Source organism: Tilletiopsis washingtonensis (assembly GCF_003144115.1).
Source record: "Tilletiopsis washingtonensis strain MCA 4186 unplaced genomic scaffold FA09scaffold_3, whole genome shotgun sequence".
NCBI classification, from domain to species: Eukaryota; Fungi; Basidiomycota; class Exobasidiomycetes; order Entylomatales; genus Tilletiopsis; species Tilletiopsis washingtonensis.
In genome coordinates this window covers 543,341-560,249 of record NW_020312000.1, presented here as the reverse complement: position 1 = coordinate 560,249, position 16,909 = coordinate 543,341, and the positions used below count along the sequence as shown (strand labels likewise).

Genomic DNA, 16,909 nt, shown 5'->3' with positions numbered 1-16,909 from the left:
GGGCATTCTCTCTCTCCTTGCTTCTCTCCTGCTCTCCTGCTCTCCTGCCTCCTTGCCCCTCTCTCTCTCTGCCACGAAGCACGAAAGCCAAGAACTCGGAACTGACCAGCACAGATGTACTCCATGGCGGGCACGCGCGCACCGGGCCCGGAGGCGGCACCGGCGCCCGTGAAGGCCGCGGCGCCCGAGGCGGCGTAGGACATTGGCGCGGTGCGGGTGCGGGTGCGGTGCGGTGCGAGCGACGACGACGACGAACGGGCGAGTGTGGGGGGCGCGACGGGGCCGCAAGCACGGCACGAGAGAAACGGCGAGAGTGTGTGGGTGGGGCAGTCGGATGGCGGTGGTGGTGGGAAGCAAGAACAGCGGCGGCAACTTCAAGTGAAGCGAGAATCGCGCGCCTCGCGCGGGCAAAATTCACACTACAACGAGCGGCGGGCATGAAATACAAACGCGAGGGGGTGCATTGTTGTAATCTGCGCATCGCCTGTGCGCCGCCTCTCATCGACTCGCTTTCGACGGCGCGGCCGCGGCCTGCTTCCTCACCACCACCTCCGACCTTCGCCGCCGCCGCCGAGGCATCACGTCCAGCCTCGCTTCCACCTGCACCTGCACACACACTCTCTCCCACTCCACTTTCATCCGCTTGCTCCACTCTCGGCTGTGTGCCCACCAGTGCGTGCCCCCCTCTCTCTCTCCGCCGTTGCCCACTACTCACCCCCTGCGGCAGTGGAGGAGCTCTCCTCCAACTCTTCCGACTACGCCGCCAACAGCTGGGTCACCTGGTTTCTCGGCACAAAGGGCAACGAGTACTTCTGCGAGGTCGACGAAGACTACATCCTCGATCGCTTCAACCTCACGGGGCTCAACACCGAGGTGCAGCACTACCCCGCCGCGCTCGATCTGGTCACCGATGCGCTGGGTGAGTGTGAGGGGGGGTGAAGATGGTGAATGGCGAGGAGAGGAGTGTGAGAGTGAGAGGGAAAGCGGCAGGTGACGATCGAGAGAGAGAGAGAGAGAGAGAAGGGGAGAGCGAGAGGAAGATCTTCTTTCTGCCTTGCCTTTCGCTTCTGCCTCCCTTTCGCTTCTGCCTCTTTGCTCTCACTGGGCACAGCGGCGAGGGGACAATCGAGAGAAAGCAGAAGGTGCCTCTCTCTCTTCCGCTCCCTTTCGCCCCTGCCTCGTTCCTCTCGCTCTTCTGCTTCCTTTCGCCCCTGCCTCGTTCCTCTCGCTCTGCGCTGCGTGCTTCCTCTCATCGACGCGCCGCCGCGCTTTGCGTCTCCCTGGCCTCGCCATTCCCCCTCTCTCTCCTCTGTGCTCACACCTGCCCTCTCGCAGAGGACGAGCTAGATGACTCGTCGCGCGATGCCGTCGAGAACCAGGCGCGGCTGCTGTACGGTCTGGTGCATGCCCGCTACATCATCACCAGTCGCGGGCTCGCCAAGATGGTGGGTTATGCGTGGCTGGCCCTGTATTCTTGCCCCTCTCGCCTCTCCCCTCTCTACTCACCCCCCCCCCCCTTTGCTTGCACAGCTGGAGAAGTACAAGCGCGCCGACTTTGGGCGCTGTCCGCGCGTGCTGTGCTACCAGCAGGCGTTGCTGCCCGTCGGCCTCTCCGACGTGCCCTTCCAAAAGGCCGTCAAGCTCTTCTGTCCGCGCTGCGAGGACATCTACTCGCCAAAGTCCAGCCGGCACGGCACGATTGACGGCGCCTTCTTTGGCAGTACGTTTCCGCATATGCTCGTGAGTTAGCGAGAGGTGTAGAGAGGGGGGAGGCAAAGGTGTGGCAAGGGGGGAGAGGCTGCGATCATGGGAGGACCACCTGCTGCGAGCGCTGGGCTGTCTGCTTGCCGTGTTTGGCTGCCATTGTTTCCCTGTCCTTGCGCTACTTGCCCGGGCGTAATGGGCTGACCTCTGAGGGGGTCTACAGTTCATGGTCTACCCGCACATGCTGCCTTCCAAATCGCCCACCTCTCCCTCTCCCTTTCTTCTCTCCTCCACCTCTGCCTCTGCGGGAGCGGGAGGGGTGGGAGCATCCGACGAGGCGCCGTCGGCCGCCGGCGCCGGGCCTGCGGGCGCGCCGGGCGGAGGGAGCACGTCGAGCGCCGCGTCGAAAGTGGAGCGCTACCGGCCGCGCATCTTTGGCTTCCCCACGCACGAGACGGCCAAGCTGCATCGCTGGCAGGAGGCACAGCGCGACGCCCAGATCGAGCGCCTCGAACGCGCAGAGGCAAGAAGTGCACTCGCCTCCGCGGCGCCCGGAGCGGGCGTCGGCGCCGGAGCGCCCGCTGTGCCCGTGGGATTGGCGGCGCTTGACTAAAGAGCCCGAGTAGCCCCCCCCGTCCTCTGCCAACGACCCCCACCCACTCCCCCTCACGCGCTCCCTCCTTGTAATCTCGACTCATCTGTCCCTCCATCGTTACCCATGCAATCGAACGCGCCCCCTCTGCCACGGGCTTTGACGCTGACGCATCGCTTCGCGCACGCTCGCCGCTCTCGGCGCCTTTACGCTACTCTGCGGCTCCGCCCTCTGCTGCGCGGGGGCCTCTGCTGCTGCTAGTGTACATGTGTATTGTGAGATCGGCGCGCGTGTGTGTCACATGGTGCACGGCGTGCGCTTAGCTGAGGTCAAAGCCGCCGGCCGAGAGGGCGACGACCATGTCTGCGTCGAGGTAGCTGGCGATGTTGACGGCGTCGTTGAGGCCCTTTCTGCGGCGCACCTTGAGGCAGACGTCGCGCGCCAGACCCAGCGGCGGCGCCGGCTCGAGGGCCCTGAGCTGCACACTGCGGTCCAGCGGATCGCCGGGCACGACGGCATAGTGGGAGAAGAGCTGCAGACAGAAGGCCTGCCCTTGCGTGTGCGTGCGCAGGTCCGTCTCGAAGCCGTTGGCATCGAGCACGGGCACGTAGGCCTTGACGACAAAGAGCGGCGAGCCGGCCTTGGGAATGTCCTGCGTCACGTGGCCGCGCCGCCGCGCAAGCACCGTGTACACGGCAGAGACACACTCTGCCGGAGCTTGCACCTCGACGTAGTAGATCGGCTCCATGAGGCGCGGCGTCGCAAGCAGCAGCGCCGCATAGCATGCGCGCCGCGCCGTCGGGATAATCTGCCCGCCGCCGCGATGCAGCGGCTCGGCGGCCAGCTGCGCGTCGAGAATGCGGAACTTGACGTTGCGCATCGGCTCGTCGGCCAGGGGCCCCTCGCGCGTGCCCCACTGGAAGCCCTGCTTGATCGCCTCGCGCACCGAGTACAGCAGCTTCTTGTCCACCTCCGACGGCAGCGTGTCGTCGACGAGAATGTTGGGCCCATTGTCGGCGGGCCCAAAGGCCCACACGGAGCGCGACGCAAGCAGGTCCCAGCCGTACTTCTGCGAGCAAGAGGGGTGAGCAGATGTGGGCAGAAGGCGTGGCCCACCCCACCTGTCCCCACACACACGCACCTCCTGCAGGTGCTTGCCGAGCTCCTTTGGCGGCATGCGCATGTTGAGACGCCCCGACTCGATGTCCTCGGCAATGCCCTTCTCCAGCGGCTCGGCAATGATGGTGATCTTGTTCCTGCGTCGCGATGTTCAGCGTCGCCACCGCCAGTGGTGGGCCTATGGCAGCAGGGCCTCGTGGCAGCAGGGCCTCGTGGCAGCAGGGCCTCATGGCAGCACTCACTTCTTGTTCGGCGTCGATGCATAGCACTTGACCGCGCTCGTCTCGACGACCGTCTCGGCGAAGCGCACCACGGGATCGCTGACCTTGATCTCAATCTCGGCATACAGGTTGCGCAGGTCGTGCATGAGGCAGTCGAGGTACAGCTCGCCCGTGCCGAGCACAATGTGCTCGCCGCTCTCCTCGACCTTGGTCGTGGCGAGCGGATAGCTCTTGTTGATCTTGCGCAGGCCCTCGAGCATCTTGGGCAGCTCAGAGGGCACGAGGGGCTCGATGCTGATCTTGAGCACCGCCTGCGTCATGTGGGCAATGGGCGCAAAGACGTGCAGCTCCGCCTCGTCGATGTCGCCGCCCACGAGCGTCGCCGTCTTTGAGATGCTGGCGTCGACGCCGCCCAGCAGTGCCCAGCAGCCGGCGGGAATGCCGTCTGCCTCGACGGCATAGCGCGTCTCGGAGACCCACACATTCTCCACCGTCGCCATGGCCATGTCCTCGTCGTCCTCCTGGCTCCATGCCTCGCCCAGCACGCGCACGCGCTGCCCTTGCCGCACCGTGCCGCTCATGACGCGCCCAAAGGCGCGGAAGCCCAGCGCGTCCGTCGTCTGGTACAGCTTCGAGATGCACATGACCAGCGGGCCGTCGGCGTCGCAGCGCAGCATCGAGTCGTACAGCAGGCCTTGCCGCGGACCCGTCCAGAGGCGCTCCACCGTGGCCTGCGCATTCTCCAGCGGCGACGGCACGTTTTCGACGACGATGTCCGCCAGACCCGTGCTGTTGCCAAAGAAGTGGTTCAGCACCACCTTGAGCAGCGGCCGCACGTCAATCTTGAACACCGCCGGCTTGAGGTGGATGCCGAGCGCGCCCAGCGTGGCGCGCAGACTGTCCGTGTCGGCAGAGAGGACCTGCGTGTAGAGCTTGTACAGCGGCTCCAGAATAAAGTGCACGAAGCTGCGCTTGCTCTCCGCGTCGGGCGCCTTGCGTGAGAAGTTGCGCCCCGACGCGGAAAAGTAGATGTTGCCCCAGAGCCGCTTGGCAAACTCATCCACGTCGATGCCGCCGCCGTGCGTGTCGGCGTAGAGCTTGGCAAAGCTGCGCAGCGTGAAGCACCAGCCCGTCTGCGTGCTGGCAAACGCCACGTTGCCGCGCTCGGGCCCCAGTCGCCGCGCCGGGTTCTTGTCGTGCGTCGCAATGAGGTTGTTGACCTCCTCGATGGAATGTCGGATCTTGAAGTACGCCTCGGCCGGCGGGAGGCGCAGCTCGAGAATCAGCCGGTCCAGCTTGTTGAGCACGAGCACGATGGGCAGGCCCTCGCGCTGCAGCAGCCAGTCAGCATCACACACGCGCCGCACGGCCGCCGCCCCCCCCCCCCCCCCTTCTTCCCAACGCAACTCACGATGGCGTACTCGACGACCTTCTCCGTGCCCACCATGACGCCCTCCACCACGTCCACCACCAGCACCACGCCATCCACGCTGCGCATGCTCGCCGCGACCTCGTCGAGAAAGTTGGGGTGGCCGGGCGTGTCGAGCAGGTTGACGAGGTGCGACTTGCCCTTGGTCGTGCCGAGCACCAGGCTGAGCGGCGCAGACTTGAGCGAAATGCCGCGCGAGCGCGAGAGGTTGGAGATGTCCGTGTAGCGCTCCTGCGGCAAGGCGTCAGAGGGTGCGTGGGAGGTGAATGGTCGCCGGGACGTCGTCCTCACACCCCCGCGCCTCGCAGCTTTGCCCCTCCTCGCTCGCCACAGCTGCAGCTCACGCATGCCTCCACGCATGCCTCCACTCTTGCCGCACCCACTCACATTCGTGTCGGTGTCCACGTCCATGCGATGTGTCTCATGCACGAGCATGTCCAGCAGGCTCGTCTTGCCGTGATGCAAGTGTCCCACGACGGCCACATTGCGCACGCCCTCGGGAAAGTTCATGAGGTTCATCATGAACTCGCGCTCGAAGCGCGTCTCGGGCAGGCCCGTCTCCTCGATGCCGAAGCGGCGCAGCTTGATGGGCTCGATGATGGGCTGCGTCAGGGGCTGTGCGTCCTCCTCCTGCACGAGGGCCTCGACGTCGTCGCCGTACACTTCGGTGGCGGAGGGGTAGTACTTCTTGTCCTCGTGCAGCACGACGGCGTTGGAGGCGCTCTCGTCGATGCGCATCAGCGTGCCCGCCGGCGCCGCGTCCATCTCCTCGTCGTCGTCGTCGAAGCCCTCGAGCGGCGCCACGGGACTGGCGTGCTGCCCGAAGCGCGCGGCGTCGGCGGCCGAGAGGGCGGGCACATCGCCGGCGGCCGACGAAGCGTCGTCCGAGTCGGAGAGCGCGCCAATGTAGTTGCCGCTGGGGGTAGAGGGTGAGCAGGTGCGGCAGGCAGGAGACAGCATCGCGCGACGCACAATTCGTCGTAGTCATCCATGCTGGGCAGACGAGGTGAGGTGGAGTGCAAGCAAGGAGCGCGCCGTGCGGCGTGAGAAGGTCGCGCGCCGTCAGCGGCGGCGGCGCGGCGGCACGTGACGCGCGCCGCGGCCCAGCAATGCGGGGGCCGCCGCGAAACGCCATCGCCCCACGACGCCTCGTCTCCCTCCTGCCTTCGCACCACCACCACCACCAGCCAGCATGCCGCTCGCCGCCTCTCTCGCCTCCTCCGCCGCCGCACAGCGTGCGCTACTGAGCGCCCTGCCGCGCGCCGTGCAGGGCGCCATGCTGCCCGTGCTGCTGCGCACCTTTGCGCCCCTGCCGCCCACCCTCGCCCTCTCGCTGCCGGCGAGCACGCCCCTCTCTGCCCTGCTCCACTTTCTCGCCTCCGCACTGCGCCTCACGCCCCGCACGGCGCCCCTGCTGCGTCTCACGGGCCCGCACGGGCGCGTCCTCTCGCACGCCACCACGCTCGCCGCACTGCACGCCGCCTACGCCGCGCAGCCGCGCAGCAGCAGCAGCAAGGCCCTGCCGCCGCTCAGCCTCGAAGTACGCCTGGCGACGCGCGGCGGCAAGGGTGGCTTCGGCAGCATGCTGCGTGCGCAGGGCGGAAAGATGAGCGCAAAGGGCAAGGACGAGAACACGGGCAGCTGTCGCGACCTCAATGGCCGGCGGCTCAGCACCATGAAGCAGGCCAAGCAGTGAGTAGCCGAAAGAGCCCTGCATCGTGCGCAGGGCGAAGATGCAGGAGCAGCTGTGGTGCCGCAGGCGTGCGTGGATGGCGCCGCGCGCGGCGCGCCCATGCCTCTCTTGCCCGCGCTAGCGCCGCGCGTCTGTCCCAATGCGGCCTCTTCCCTCGTCGCTGACACTCTTCTCCCAGGCTGGCAGAGTACCTGGCCGCCGCTCCCGCGCGCGAAGCGGCGCTCTCAGAGGCACAGGCCAAGAAGTACGCCAAGCTGGAGAAGATGCTCGGCCGGCGTCCCAAGGGCGAAAGCGACTTTGTAGAGGCGGCTCGCCGACTGGAAGAGCAGGGAGAGGGATTCGAGGAGGAGGCGGAGGGCAGTGGAGGCAGTGGCAACGAGGAGAAGGCAGAGGGAAGCTCCAGAACGCCCGTCGCGGCCGCCGCTGGCGTCAAGCGAGGCGCGCCCACGGAGCAAGAGACGGGCAAGCGCCTCAAGCTCGACGACCATGAGTACGTCGAGCAGAGCCGCGAACTTGTGCAGGGCGTCCGCAGTGCCGTGGCTGCTGGTGAGTTGCGCTAGCCGCTGCCTGAGGCATCTGCCTTTGTTGCGTGCCAAGCCGTGCTGAGCCCTGTCTGCTTCCCCAGCCATGCTCAAGAAGAAGAAGAAGAGCGCGGCTCTCGCAAAGGGAAACAAGGGCAAGAGCAAAGCCGAGGGCGCAACGGCCCCACCTGCCGAGGCCGATGCTGCTGCTGCTGCGCCCGCATAGAGTTGTGCCGCATCGCTCGCTCGCCACTCTTTCGCTCCGTCGCGCCGACGCTCTCGTCATTCTCAGCTTACGTCTCTAGGCCTCTTCCTGTACAATACGCTCACGTCACTTTCGCAATCTCTTCATCAGGACGCATGCTCATTGCGCACGACCACGCTGCCTGATGTAGTGTCGCGACAGAGAGGCAACAGAGGCGGCGCGTGTCCTAGTAAGGCGCCTGCGCCTGTGCCGGTGCCGGTGCGCCCTGCTGCGCACGCATCAGCTGCGCCTGCACCCAGTGCGGCGGCGGCGGCAGAGGATGCTGCATCAAGTGTTGCTGCTGCGGCGAAGGAAGGCCGAAGAATGCCTGCGGCGGCGGCGCTGCGTACCCCGGCGGGAGGAGATGAGGCACGGCTGCTCCGAAGGGCGCCGTTGCCCACGGAGGAGGGACGACAGAAGCGCCCAGGTGCAAGTGCGACGCAGCGCCACTGAATGCGTGCAGCGACGAGCCTGGCGGCTGTGCCTGCTGCTGCTGAGCTTGACTTTCAGCGGCGGGACTGCGAGGAGCATTGAGGAGCGCCAGCAGACCGCCCTGCCCCTGGCCGTTCGGCGCTGCGCCTTGGCTTGATGGCTGCGAAGCAGGCTGGACTCTTACTGGAGGCGGCGGCGGCGGCTGCTGCTGCTGCTGCTGCTGCTGTGCAAGTTGCGCTTGCGGCAAAGGCGGGAAACGATACTCTCTTGCTGCGCGAGCCAGCATCTCCGCTTCTGCGCTTTGCATCTGCTGCATCTGCATGTGGTGCACGTGCGAGTGCATGGGCATGTGCATCTGCTGAGGCTGCTGCTGGTAATGCTGAGCCGACGTCGGCGACTGATGAGCATGCATCTGCGGACCTGGAGCGCCATTGAGCGTCGCGAGTAGCTGCGAGCCTTGCAGCTGTCCTTGCGACTGCGGCGCCGCCGCCGCGGGATACGATGGAGGGTGCGCGGCATGTGCGTGCGCATGCGTGGGCGACACATACGAAGCGTGCGGTGGCGCAGGCGCCGATGCGCTGAGCAGCGCCAGCAGATCACGCGCTTGAGCATCAGACGGTGCCTCCACTGCGCGCGCAGGAGCTTGAGCGTTCAAGAGACCGGCCAGTAGCGCCTCGTGTTGCCGGGAGCGATCCTCGTTCTTGTCGCCGTATGTCTGTTGCTGCGGCTGCGCTTGCTGTGCCGCGAAGCTGCTCGCATGTTCCTCGTCGACGTGCGCCGCCGCAGACGAAGGCACCGAGAAGCTTCCGTGCGCCGGACTGATGAGCTTGAGCAGGCTCTGCGCATGCGCCGTGTTCTTCGCGCGCGGAGCAGGCAGTGGGGAGTCTGCGTTGCCCAGGCCTAGCGGACGTCCCTCGAGTGCATCGCCAGCCGACGCAGCGTCGCCGCGAAGCAGCGTGAGCAGCGCAGATGGCTCGCGGTTGTGCGAAGGGCGACGACGCGTTTGACTGGGACCTGCTGTCGCCGATGAGGTCGCAACGATGCGTTCGCCTGCGCCAGAACCGATGTTGAGCGCCGCCAGTAGTGCGGCCGTGCCACGCTCCCTCTCATCCAATGGCGCCTGTTCCTCGGCTTGTGCTCGCGCGCCATCGTGCGCTGCTGCATCGGCAAGCGGCGCCGCAGGACCTCTCAACAATTCGAGCAGCTGTCTACTGCGAGCGTCGCCTGCATCATCAATCATCTGTGCCCCTACGCCATTGAGTCCTTCGCCGCGCGGTCGATGCGCCTCATCTCCCGCCCGCGCTGCGTTCAGCAGCGGCGCAGGCTCAGACGCAGACGCAGACGAGCTGCTGCCCATGCCGAGCAGCGCACGCAGGCCTGCCGCGCTCGGCGCCTCCACTGGCGGTGGTGCAGGCGGCGCTGCGGCGGCGGCGGAGGAAAAGGGAAACAGGGCAGACGTGTCGGCGAAGAGCGGCGCGGGCGGTTGCGGATGCGGTGCTGCGTTGTCGGCCGCTCTGGCCTTGATGCGATCTGCACGCGGGCCCGTAGGCGCATCCGCCGGTGCGCGCAGTGCTTTTGGCGCAGTCGGCGTCTTCGGCCGCGCTTGCGACGAGCTGGCCGCCAGCTGTTTCGGCGGCGACGACGACGCAGGCGCAGCCTTGGCGTGCACCGGCAGTGGAGACGAACCTGCGGCAGCTGCCGCAGCGGCAGTGCCAGAGGGCAGCTTGCGATGCTCGCTGACCCAGCCTCGCAGACGCCCGACAAACGGAGAGACCATGTAGAACTTGCCGCCTAGCCCCGCGGCCGGCTGCTTGTCCTTCTTCCACGTCGGCAGGTCGGACAGCTTGAACCATGCAATTTTCTGGCCCGAGATGCCTCGTGAGCGTGTGCGACACAGGCAGTGCTGGGCCATGTCTGGAGCAGCGCCAGCTCGCAGCACATTCTTTAGCGAGAAGTGCCGCACCTCGCCATTCCCCATCGCATGGCCGCACCTGCTCCCCCCTCCCCCTCCCCCTCTCTTCGCGCTTTCACTCACCGAGATCTCCTTTCTCGTCAACGTCTCAAACTTGGTCGTCTCCTCCACGCCGGGCACGATGTAGAGGCGTATCCTCTGTTCCCTCATCGTCAAGTCCATGTAGTCGCTGCTCTCGCTCGGCAGCAAGTGGCCGCAGTCAAAGCCCGTCTCCTCCAGCACCTCGCGCACGGCACAGTCGCGCTCGCTTTCGTTCTGGTTGATCTTGCCCTTGGGGAAGCCCCAGGCGGCGGAAGACTTCCAGCCTTTGACGAGCAGGCACTGCGAGAGGGGCATGAGCATAGGGGCGGAAGGAGAAGCGTGGCATTCGTGTACAGAGCGGCTGGCAAGGCTTGGGCAGAGCAGCGAGGAAGCAAACGCCCGGCACCTCGCACACAGCAGCCAAGCGCGCTTGAGCTGAAGCGCGAGGCCACGGCAGCGCGCCCAGCACTTGCTCGGCAACAGAGTTGCACGCAGGCCACCGCGCCTGCCCGCTGCCAAGTCTCGTGCCGACCGTTGGCCCCTCTGCGCTCCTCTCTGCCCAGAAGCGCCTCTTGTCGCCTCGCAGCAGACTCACCTTGTCCCACGTGCGGTTCACGAGCACGACGCCGCACACGGGCACGCGCGTCTTGTAGCGCATGAACTCCTCAAACGCCAGCTGCAGTGCCGCATCGCCCGCGGCGCCCGCGGCGCCGGCGACGTAGCGCTGGATCAGCGGCACGCTGCGTGCGCTCGTGTGCAGCAGCTGCGCCGAGAAGCGGCGCAGGGACAGGGAGGGCAGCGAGGGGTTGAGGGGGCGCAGGAAGTCTTCGTAGAACCAGTGGCTGCGCAGAAGGAGGCATAAGCGCGCCGCAGTATGCCTCGCCTGCATGCCGCGCCCCACGCGCGCCCCCCACTCACGCCTGCTCGACCTGGAAGCAGATGCGCTCGATGCTGCTGAGCTCCTCGGCGGGCAGGTTGATGATGAAGCGGCTGCTGAGCTCCTCGAGAATGTCCTCGAAGGACAGGTCGGCATAGTGCGACGCGGCGGGCGCGGACCGCAGCACCATGGCGAGGGAGAGGGGCAGTGTGTGGTGGAGGTGAGGCAAGATGGGGCTGCCGAGGCGGCACCTCCTGGCGGCGCTGTGGGTGCATGGCGCGCGACAGCGACTCCTCTGCGCCCACGCTCGGGCCACCCTCGCCTGCGCTCCGCATGCAGCGCCGCGCGCGCTAGCCAAGCCTTCTTGCCCTCCTCCGCACCCTCCCCCTCCATCCACATCGCCGCGCCTGCACCACCGCACGCTGTGCCTTGCCCATGCCGCCCTCACGCTTCGCCGCGTCGCCCTGGCGCAACCTCGTCGCCACGCCCGCCAAGCCCGGCGCCGGCGCAGGGCGGCACGAAGAGCTGCCTCTCGCGGCCCCGGCCTCGGGCGATGCATCCGCCGCCGCTCTGCTGGCGCTCACGCCCGACGGCCAGGCGCTGCTGGTGCGCGGCAGCAGCGCCGGCACGCTGCTGCGCCTCGACGTGCGCGCGTCCAAGCGCCACAACAAGGCGGCGCCGCATCTCGCGGCCGCGCCGCCGGGCGAAAGCCTGGCGGCGTGGCACGTGGCGCCGTTCGACTCGCACGACGACTCGGCGATGCTGGCGGCGGGCGGCAGTGCCGGCTCCGTTGCAGTGCGGCAGCTGGGCTCGGCTGCGCATGCGTCTCTCGACGCGCCCGTCGTGGCAAGTCTCGCCTCCTCTGAACGCGCACACTGCAGCATCGCCGCATGGCACCCCACCAGCGCCGGCTTGCTGCTGGTGGGCACCGGCAGGCAACTGCGCGTATGGGACATCAAGACTGCAGAGGCGTCGCTCAAGTGGAATGTGGACGCTGCGGATGCGAGTGCTGCTGCGACTGCGGGCGCGTGGAGCCTCGACGGCACCGTGGTGGGCGCGACAGACTCGAGTGGCTCTGTGCGCTTGTGGGATCCGCGTGCCGGTGTTGAGCCTGTTCTTGTGAGTCTCAGTGCACATCAGTTCACGCCGGCACATCAGGACTCATCAGCTTGCACGGGCGCAGACGACGAGCAAAGTGCACGCTCCCGCCCGCCCCACTCGCTTCACGTTCACCGCGAGCGGCTCGCACAACTTCCTCAGCACGGGCTTCTCCTCTACTCGACAGCCCGAGTGGGCGTACTATGACGTACGCTCTCCCTCCTCTGCGGCCCAGCGTTTGGCATACGACGGCACCTCTCCGCTCGAGCCAGTCGTCGACAGTGATCGTTCCATCGTCTACTTCACCTCTCGCACTTCTTCAGCATTGCACTGGGCCGACCTCAATGCCTCCGGCACGCAGGGCACACAGCCACTCTCCTTTGCCGCCGGTGGCGCTGCTGCTCTTGCGCCCGTGGCGCCCTTACTGGACGTGATGCGAGGAGAGATTGCGAAGCTCTATGTGCCCTCGCCGCCGGGCGCCGGAGGCGACGCAATCGTGCCCGTCAGCGTCGTCGTGCCGAGACGGCAGTACATCGACTTCCACAGCGACTTGTTTCCCGACACGATGGACTGGAGGGACACGCCGCACACCGCTGGACAGTGGCTGGAGGGCCAGAATAAGAAGCTGGCGATGCTGCAGCTTGATCCGAAGCTGCGCAAGGCCGCGCCGGAAAAGAGACAGCCGACGCAGCCGATGCAGAGTCAGGCTGCTTCGGTCGCCGCTGCTGCTCCGATTGTGCCTACAGCAGCATTGCCGGCCTCGATGCAACAAGCACAAAGACAAATGCCGCAAGCTGCCTCTGGGCCTGGGATGGCGCAGAGCATCACTCCGACACCCGCAACAGCTGTCGCCGCCGAGACCGCTGCGCCTTCGAGTACGGCCTCGCAGCTCTCGCAGCCCTCGCAGCCTGCACAGCCCTCGCAAGATGCACAGCCGAGCAGTGTCGAGACGACTGCACGTCAAGCACCTAGCAACGGTGCTTCCGCCGGGAGCGCCGCCAGGTCATCGGTGCCCGCTCCCGTACGCAAGACCGCCGCTGCGCAGCCCGCTCCGACGTCCAGCATTCGCAAGACGGCCAGCGCGCCGCGTGCTTCTCCCACTGGCCCACGCTGGTCACGCCGTTTCGTCACTGCTTCCACGCCTCTCATCTCCGCATACCAGTCGCTGTCAGGCCTCGACATCTCGCGTGCTCCCGACGCCCGCATGCTCGCCGTTTCACCTCTACTTTTCGTCGTGCCGCTCTCCGGGCCCGGCGGCCGCCTCGGCGTGCATCGCCTGGCGCAGACGGGCAGGTTGCCTGCAGCACTGCCTGCCCTCTCTTCAGGCGCGGCAGTGCTGGACTTCTGCGTCGATCCGTTTGGCGACGCGCGAGTCATCGCAGCGGCAGAAGATGGCAAGGTGCGCGTGTGGGAGGTCGCTTCGCAGGCAGGCGAGACGCAGCCCAGCCTGACGCTGCAGTTGCCCGGCGCCTCTCGACCCGGAGAGATTGCGCCTCATCCGCGAGCCGAGGGACTCTTTGCCATTGCGCCGACCGACGCCGAGGGTCAGCTGCATCTTCTCGACATTCGTTCTTCCGCATCCTCGCCGCTCGCCTCGCTCGACGTGCCCGGCGGCGGAGCCTTCTCGCTGGCGTGGCGTGCCGATGGCCTTCATCTGGCGCTCGCATGCAAGGACCGCAAGCTGCGCGTCTTTGATCCTCGCACAGGCTCGAGCATCGCAGAGGTGGCCGCACATGCCTCGCCTCGCTCCTTCCGCGTCATCTGGCTCGACGAGGCGCACCTGCTTTCCGTGGGACACGGCGCGGGGTCCGCGCGTGAGCTTCAGCTCTTCAAGTTCTCCGCTGCCGCCGGCTTGACTGCCGTGGCATTTACCACGCTCGATGTGTCGCCCGCCGTGCTCTTCCCTCACTGGGACGGCGACTCGCAGGTGCTCTTCCTCTGCGCCAAGTCCGAGCCTGTCGCAGCGTACGAGGTGCGCGTCGATGCTCCTCGGCCTGCCGATGTCTTCGCTGCGCTGCCTGCCTTCCAGCATGGCCAGCCTCAGCTCGGCCTCGCCTTCCTGCCGAAGCAAAGCTGCGACGTGCAGGCCGTCGAGGTGGCAAGGGCGCTGAGGCTGACCAAGTCGGAGCTGATGATGGTCTCGTGGCGCGTGCCGCGCGCAAGGCCGGAGCTGTTTCAGGATGACGTCTTCCCGCCGACGCGCGTGCTGCAGGCGGCGACAACGGCGAGGGCATGGATGGAGGGTGAAGATGGCGCAGAGGACTCGTACGAGGACCTGTGTCCCGAGGGCATGCAGCCACGTGCGTCACTTCGCTCTCTCCCCACTCCTCAGCACGGCATCTGACGTCCTGCTCCTCTCCCAGTCTCACAGGCAGCAGCGCCAGTCAGCAAGTCGACGCACGTCAAGGGCTATGTGGCGCGCGAAGAGACGGAGTCGGAGCGTTCCGAGCGCGTGCTCAGCTCCGTCTTCGCAAAGGCAAAGATGGATGAGAATGAGGGCCCCAATGCTCGCATCAACGCGGCGGCGAGAAGAGCGCCGAGCGATGATGGCTGGGGTTCGGACTGAGCTCAGGAGCGTAGAGAGCGCCGCATGTCCGCGCGCGCGATGAAATACACGGACTGCTCTATTTGTGTTCATTGCTCACCTACTCACGGCTCGGCCAGCTTCCGCTTCAGATACTCGGCCACCTCGGCCAGCGCCACGACCTCGCCCTTGCCCTGGCCCTCCTCCGAGTCCTTGCCGCCCTGCTTCTTGACGCGCACCGTGCCGGCGGCCCACTCTTCCGGCGCAATGATGAGCGTATACGGCACGGCGTCCTTCTCGATGGCGGCCCATTGCGGCGCCGGCTTGGGCTTGGTCTTGTAGAGGAACTCGGCCTGTCGCGCATCAAGTCAGCAGCGAGGCGAGGAGGGCCTCGGGAAGGGCGACGTACCTTGACACCAGCATCCCAGAGCATCTTTGCCGTCTTCATGCGTTCCTTGAGGAAGCCGTCGCCGCCCATGCTCATCACAAACACATCCACGGGCTTTGCCCGCACGCTGCTCTTCTCGCCCGCCGCCTCCTGCTCGCGCAGGCGCGCCATCATGATGGCAAAGACGCGCTCCACGCCGATGCTCACGCCCACGCACGGCACGGCATCGGGCTTCTTGCTGCCGCTGAACATGCCGACGAGATGGTCGTAGCGTCCGCCTGCGGCGATGGAGCCGACGCCGACGGACGACTCGTCGATGTCCTCCTCCTCCTCGCCGGGCGCAAGCTTCTTCTTGGCCTTCTTCGGCGCCGGCGCCGGCGCCGAAACGGCCTGCCCCGCAGCAGGTGCCGAGGGCGGCGCAGAAGCAGCAGTGACGGCCTCGTAGATGATGCCCGTGTAGTAGTCGAGGCCGCGTGCGAGCGACAGGTCAAAGGAGATGCGATCCATGATGCCGAACACTTCGAGGAAGCCGAAGAGCAGCGCCATGTCCTTGAGGCCCTCCGAGGCCATCTTGTTGCCCGTCAGCACGGCGTCGGCAGAGAGCTTCTCGAGCAGCTCGGCACCGCCTGACATGCCACTGCGTCAGCCAACATCGCAGGCGCGTCCGGCATGGATCGGCCCACTCACCCTTCAGCTTGACGTACTCTCCAATCCGGTCGGCCACCTGCTCATCCAGTCCCTTGTCCACCGTCATTTCCCTCCTCACCTCGCTCCAGGGACTCTTGTCGAGCTTGTCCACCGCAGACGAAATCGCCCGCGTCTTGTCGGCGGGCACGCCACACACCGCAAAGAGGCCGTCGAGAATCTTGCGGTGGTTGAGCTTGACGGTGAAGTTTTCAATGCCCAGTGCGTCCAGCGCCTCGACGAGGATGAGGAGGATCTCGGCGTCGGGCACCATGGGGTCGTACACGCCGGCGATGTCAAAGTCCTGGCACGCAAGAGAGATGAGTCTCGGGGAGGGGCGGGGCAAAGCACCGGCACGGCCCAGCAGCGCGCCATTCCCCATCTCTTTCCGCCGTTGCGCGTCCCTCGCCCGCCTGGCCGTCTCGCACCCCTGCGACAGTGCATCGGCATGCGCCACTCACACACTGATAGAACTCCCTGAAGCGACCCTTGCTCAGTGCCGGCTGGTCGCGGCGGTACACCTTGGCAATGTGGTAGCGCTTGATGCTGCCATACTCGGTCGGGTTCATCGCTACGAAGCGTGCAAACGGGACCTGGCAGAGGAGAGGCGTCGGGTGCATCAGCCTTGGCTGCGCGAGACGGAGCGGCCGCGGCAGCAGAGGCGCGCGGCAACGCACCGTCAAGTCGTAGCGCAGGCTGCACAGCTCGCCGCCCTGGTCTTGCAAGTCGTAGATCAGCTTCGAGTCCTCGCCGTACTTGCCGCTGAGAATCTCGCGGCGCTCAAAGACGGGCGTGTCGATGGTCACGGCGCCGTGGCGCTGGAAGACGCGCGTGATGGCGTCGAAGATGCGCGCGCGCAGCGCCATGCTCAGCGGCTCCCAGTCGCGCGTGCCCTTGGGCGTCTTGAGCATGAAGGCCGCGGCGGGCGCGGCCTTGCTGGCGCCGGCGGCGGGCGCGTCGGCGAGGGTGAGCTGCTTGAGCTGCTCCTTGAGGCGCAGCAGCGCCTTTATCTCGGGGTCGACGACGTCGGCGGCGGCCTTTGCGATCTTGAGGTCGCGCACCTTGATGCCCTGCGCGGCCACGGCGGCGTCGAGCGCGGCGCGGTCGAGGGGCGCAGACATGCTGCAGCGGCGGAGCGGGGCGGGCGGGTGCGGGTGCGGCGGGCGGAGCAGACGGGCAAGCGGACGCAGCGCTGGGCGCATCAAGCGGCGCAGAGGGGAATGCCGCGCAGAGAGGGGTGGGCGTTGGGGAGCAAGGCGAGGAGGAGGCACGGCGCAGCGCATTTGGCGCGCTTGCTGCTCACGTGCCGCGGCGCGTTTCACAGGCGCACGTCACTGCCGTTCCCACGCCGCCTGGAGTGGCCCGCGCGCGCATGCAGCCGCACCCTGAA

General features: G+C 66.9%; 6 protein-coding genes across 6 annotated transcripts; 3 read left to right on the top strand and 3 right to left on the bottom strand.

Annotated features, from left to right (window-relative positions):
* Positions 1-542: 542 nt before the first annotated feature.
* FA09DRAFT_304662 (hypothetical protein) lies at positions 543-2,522 on the top strand. Its single transcript, XM_025740475.1, has 5 exons — positions 543-672; positions 728-919; positions 1,336-1,445; positions 1,531-1,740; positions 1,928-2,522. Coding segments are annotated over exons 1-5 (903 nt in total). The 5' UTR covers positions 543-671; the 3' UTR covers positions 2,318-2,522.
* Positions 2,473-6,074, bottom strand: FA09DRAFT_327915 (putative ribosomal elongation factor EF-2). The gene is made up of 6 exons (XM_025741581.1): positions 6,038-6,074; positions 5,453-5,981; positions 5,048-5,296; positions 3,658-4,967; positions 3,438-3,552; positions 2,473-3,365 (listed from the first exon to the last, which is right to left on the bottom strand). Exons 1-6 carry the CDS (start codon positions 6,055-6,057, stop codon positions 2,616-2,618), a joined length of 2,973 nt encoding a protein of 990 aa, XP_025600766.1. The 5' UTR covers positions 6,058-6,074; the 3' UTR covers positions 2,473-2,615.
* Positions 6,075-6,341: 267 nt separating this feature from the next.
* Positions 6,342-7,505, top strand: FA09DRAFT_333392 (hypothetical protein; the record flags this gene model as incomplete). Its single annotated transcript, XM_025743689.1, has 3 exons — positions 6,342-6,757; positions 6,937-7,304; positions 7,384-7,505. The coding sequence occupies 3 exons, from the start codon at positions 6,342-6,344 to the stop codon at positions 7,503-7,505; spliced, it is 906 nt and encodes a 301-aa protein (XP_025600765.1).
* Positions 7,506-7,584: 79 nt separating this feature from the next.
* FA09DRAFT_304656 (DCP2-domain-containing protein) lies at positions 7,585-11,046 on the bottom strand. Its single transcript, XM_025740474.1, has 4 exons — positions 10,867-11,046; positions 10,544-10,790; positions 9,991-10,248; positions 7,585-9,816 (listed from the first exon to the last, which is right to left on the bottom strand). Exons 1-4 carry the CDS (start codon positions 11,013-11,015, stop codon positions 7,711-7,713), a joined length of 2,760 nt encoding a protein of 919 aa, XP_025600764.1. The 5' UTR covers positions 11,016-11,046; the 3' UTR covers positions 7,585-7,710.
* A 163-nt stretch (positions 11,047-11,209) lies between these two features.
* FA09DRAFT_327913 (DUF1900-domain-containing protein) lies at positions 11,210-14,576 on the top strand. Its single transcript, XM_025741580.1, has 3 exons — positions 11,210-11,944; positions 12,009-14,223; positions 14,287-14,576. Exons 1-3 carry the CDS (start codon positions 11,261-11,263, stop codon positions 14,487-14,489), a joined length of 3,102 nt encoding a protein of 1,033 aa, XP_025600763.1. The 5' UTR covers positions 11,210-11,260; the 3' UTR covers positions 14,490-14,576.
* On the bottom strand, positions 14,448-16,758 carry FA09DRAFT_327912 (histidyl-tRNA synthetase). Its single transcript, XM_025741579.1, has 5 exons — positions 16,197-16,758; positions 15,981-16,112; positions 15,523-15,823; positions 14,857-15,461; positions 14,448-14,800 (listed from the first exon to the last, which is right to left on the bottom strand). The coding sequence occupies exons 1-5, from the start codon at positions 16,719-16,721 to the stop codon at positions 14,573-14,575; spliced, it is 1,791 nt and encodes a 596-aa protein (XP_025600762.1). The 5' UTR covers positions 16,722-16,758; the 3' UTR covers positions 14,448-14,572.
* Positions 16,759-16,909: the final 151 nt, after the last annotated feature.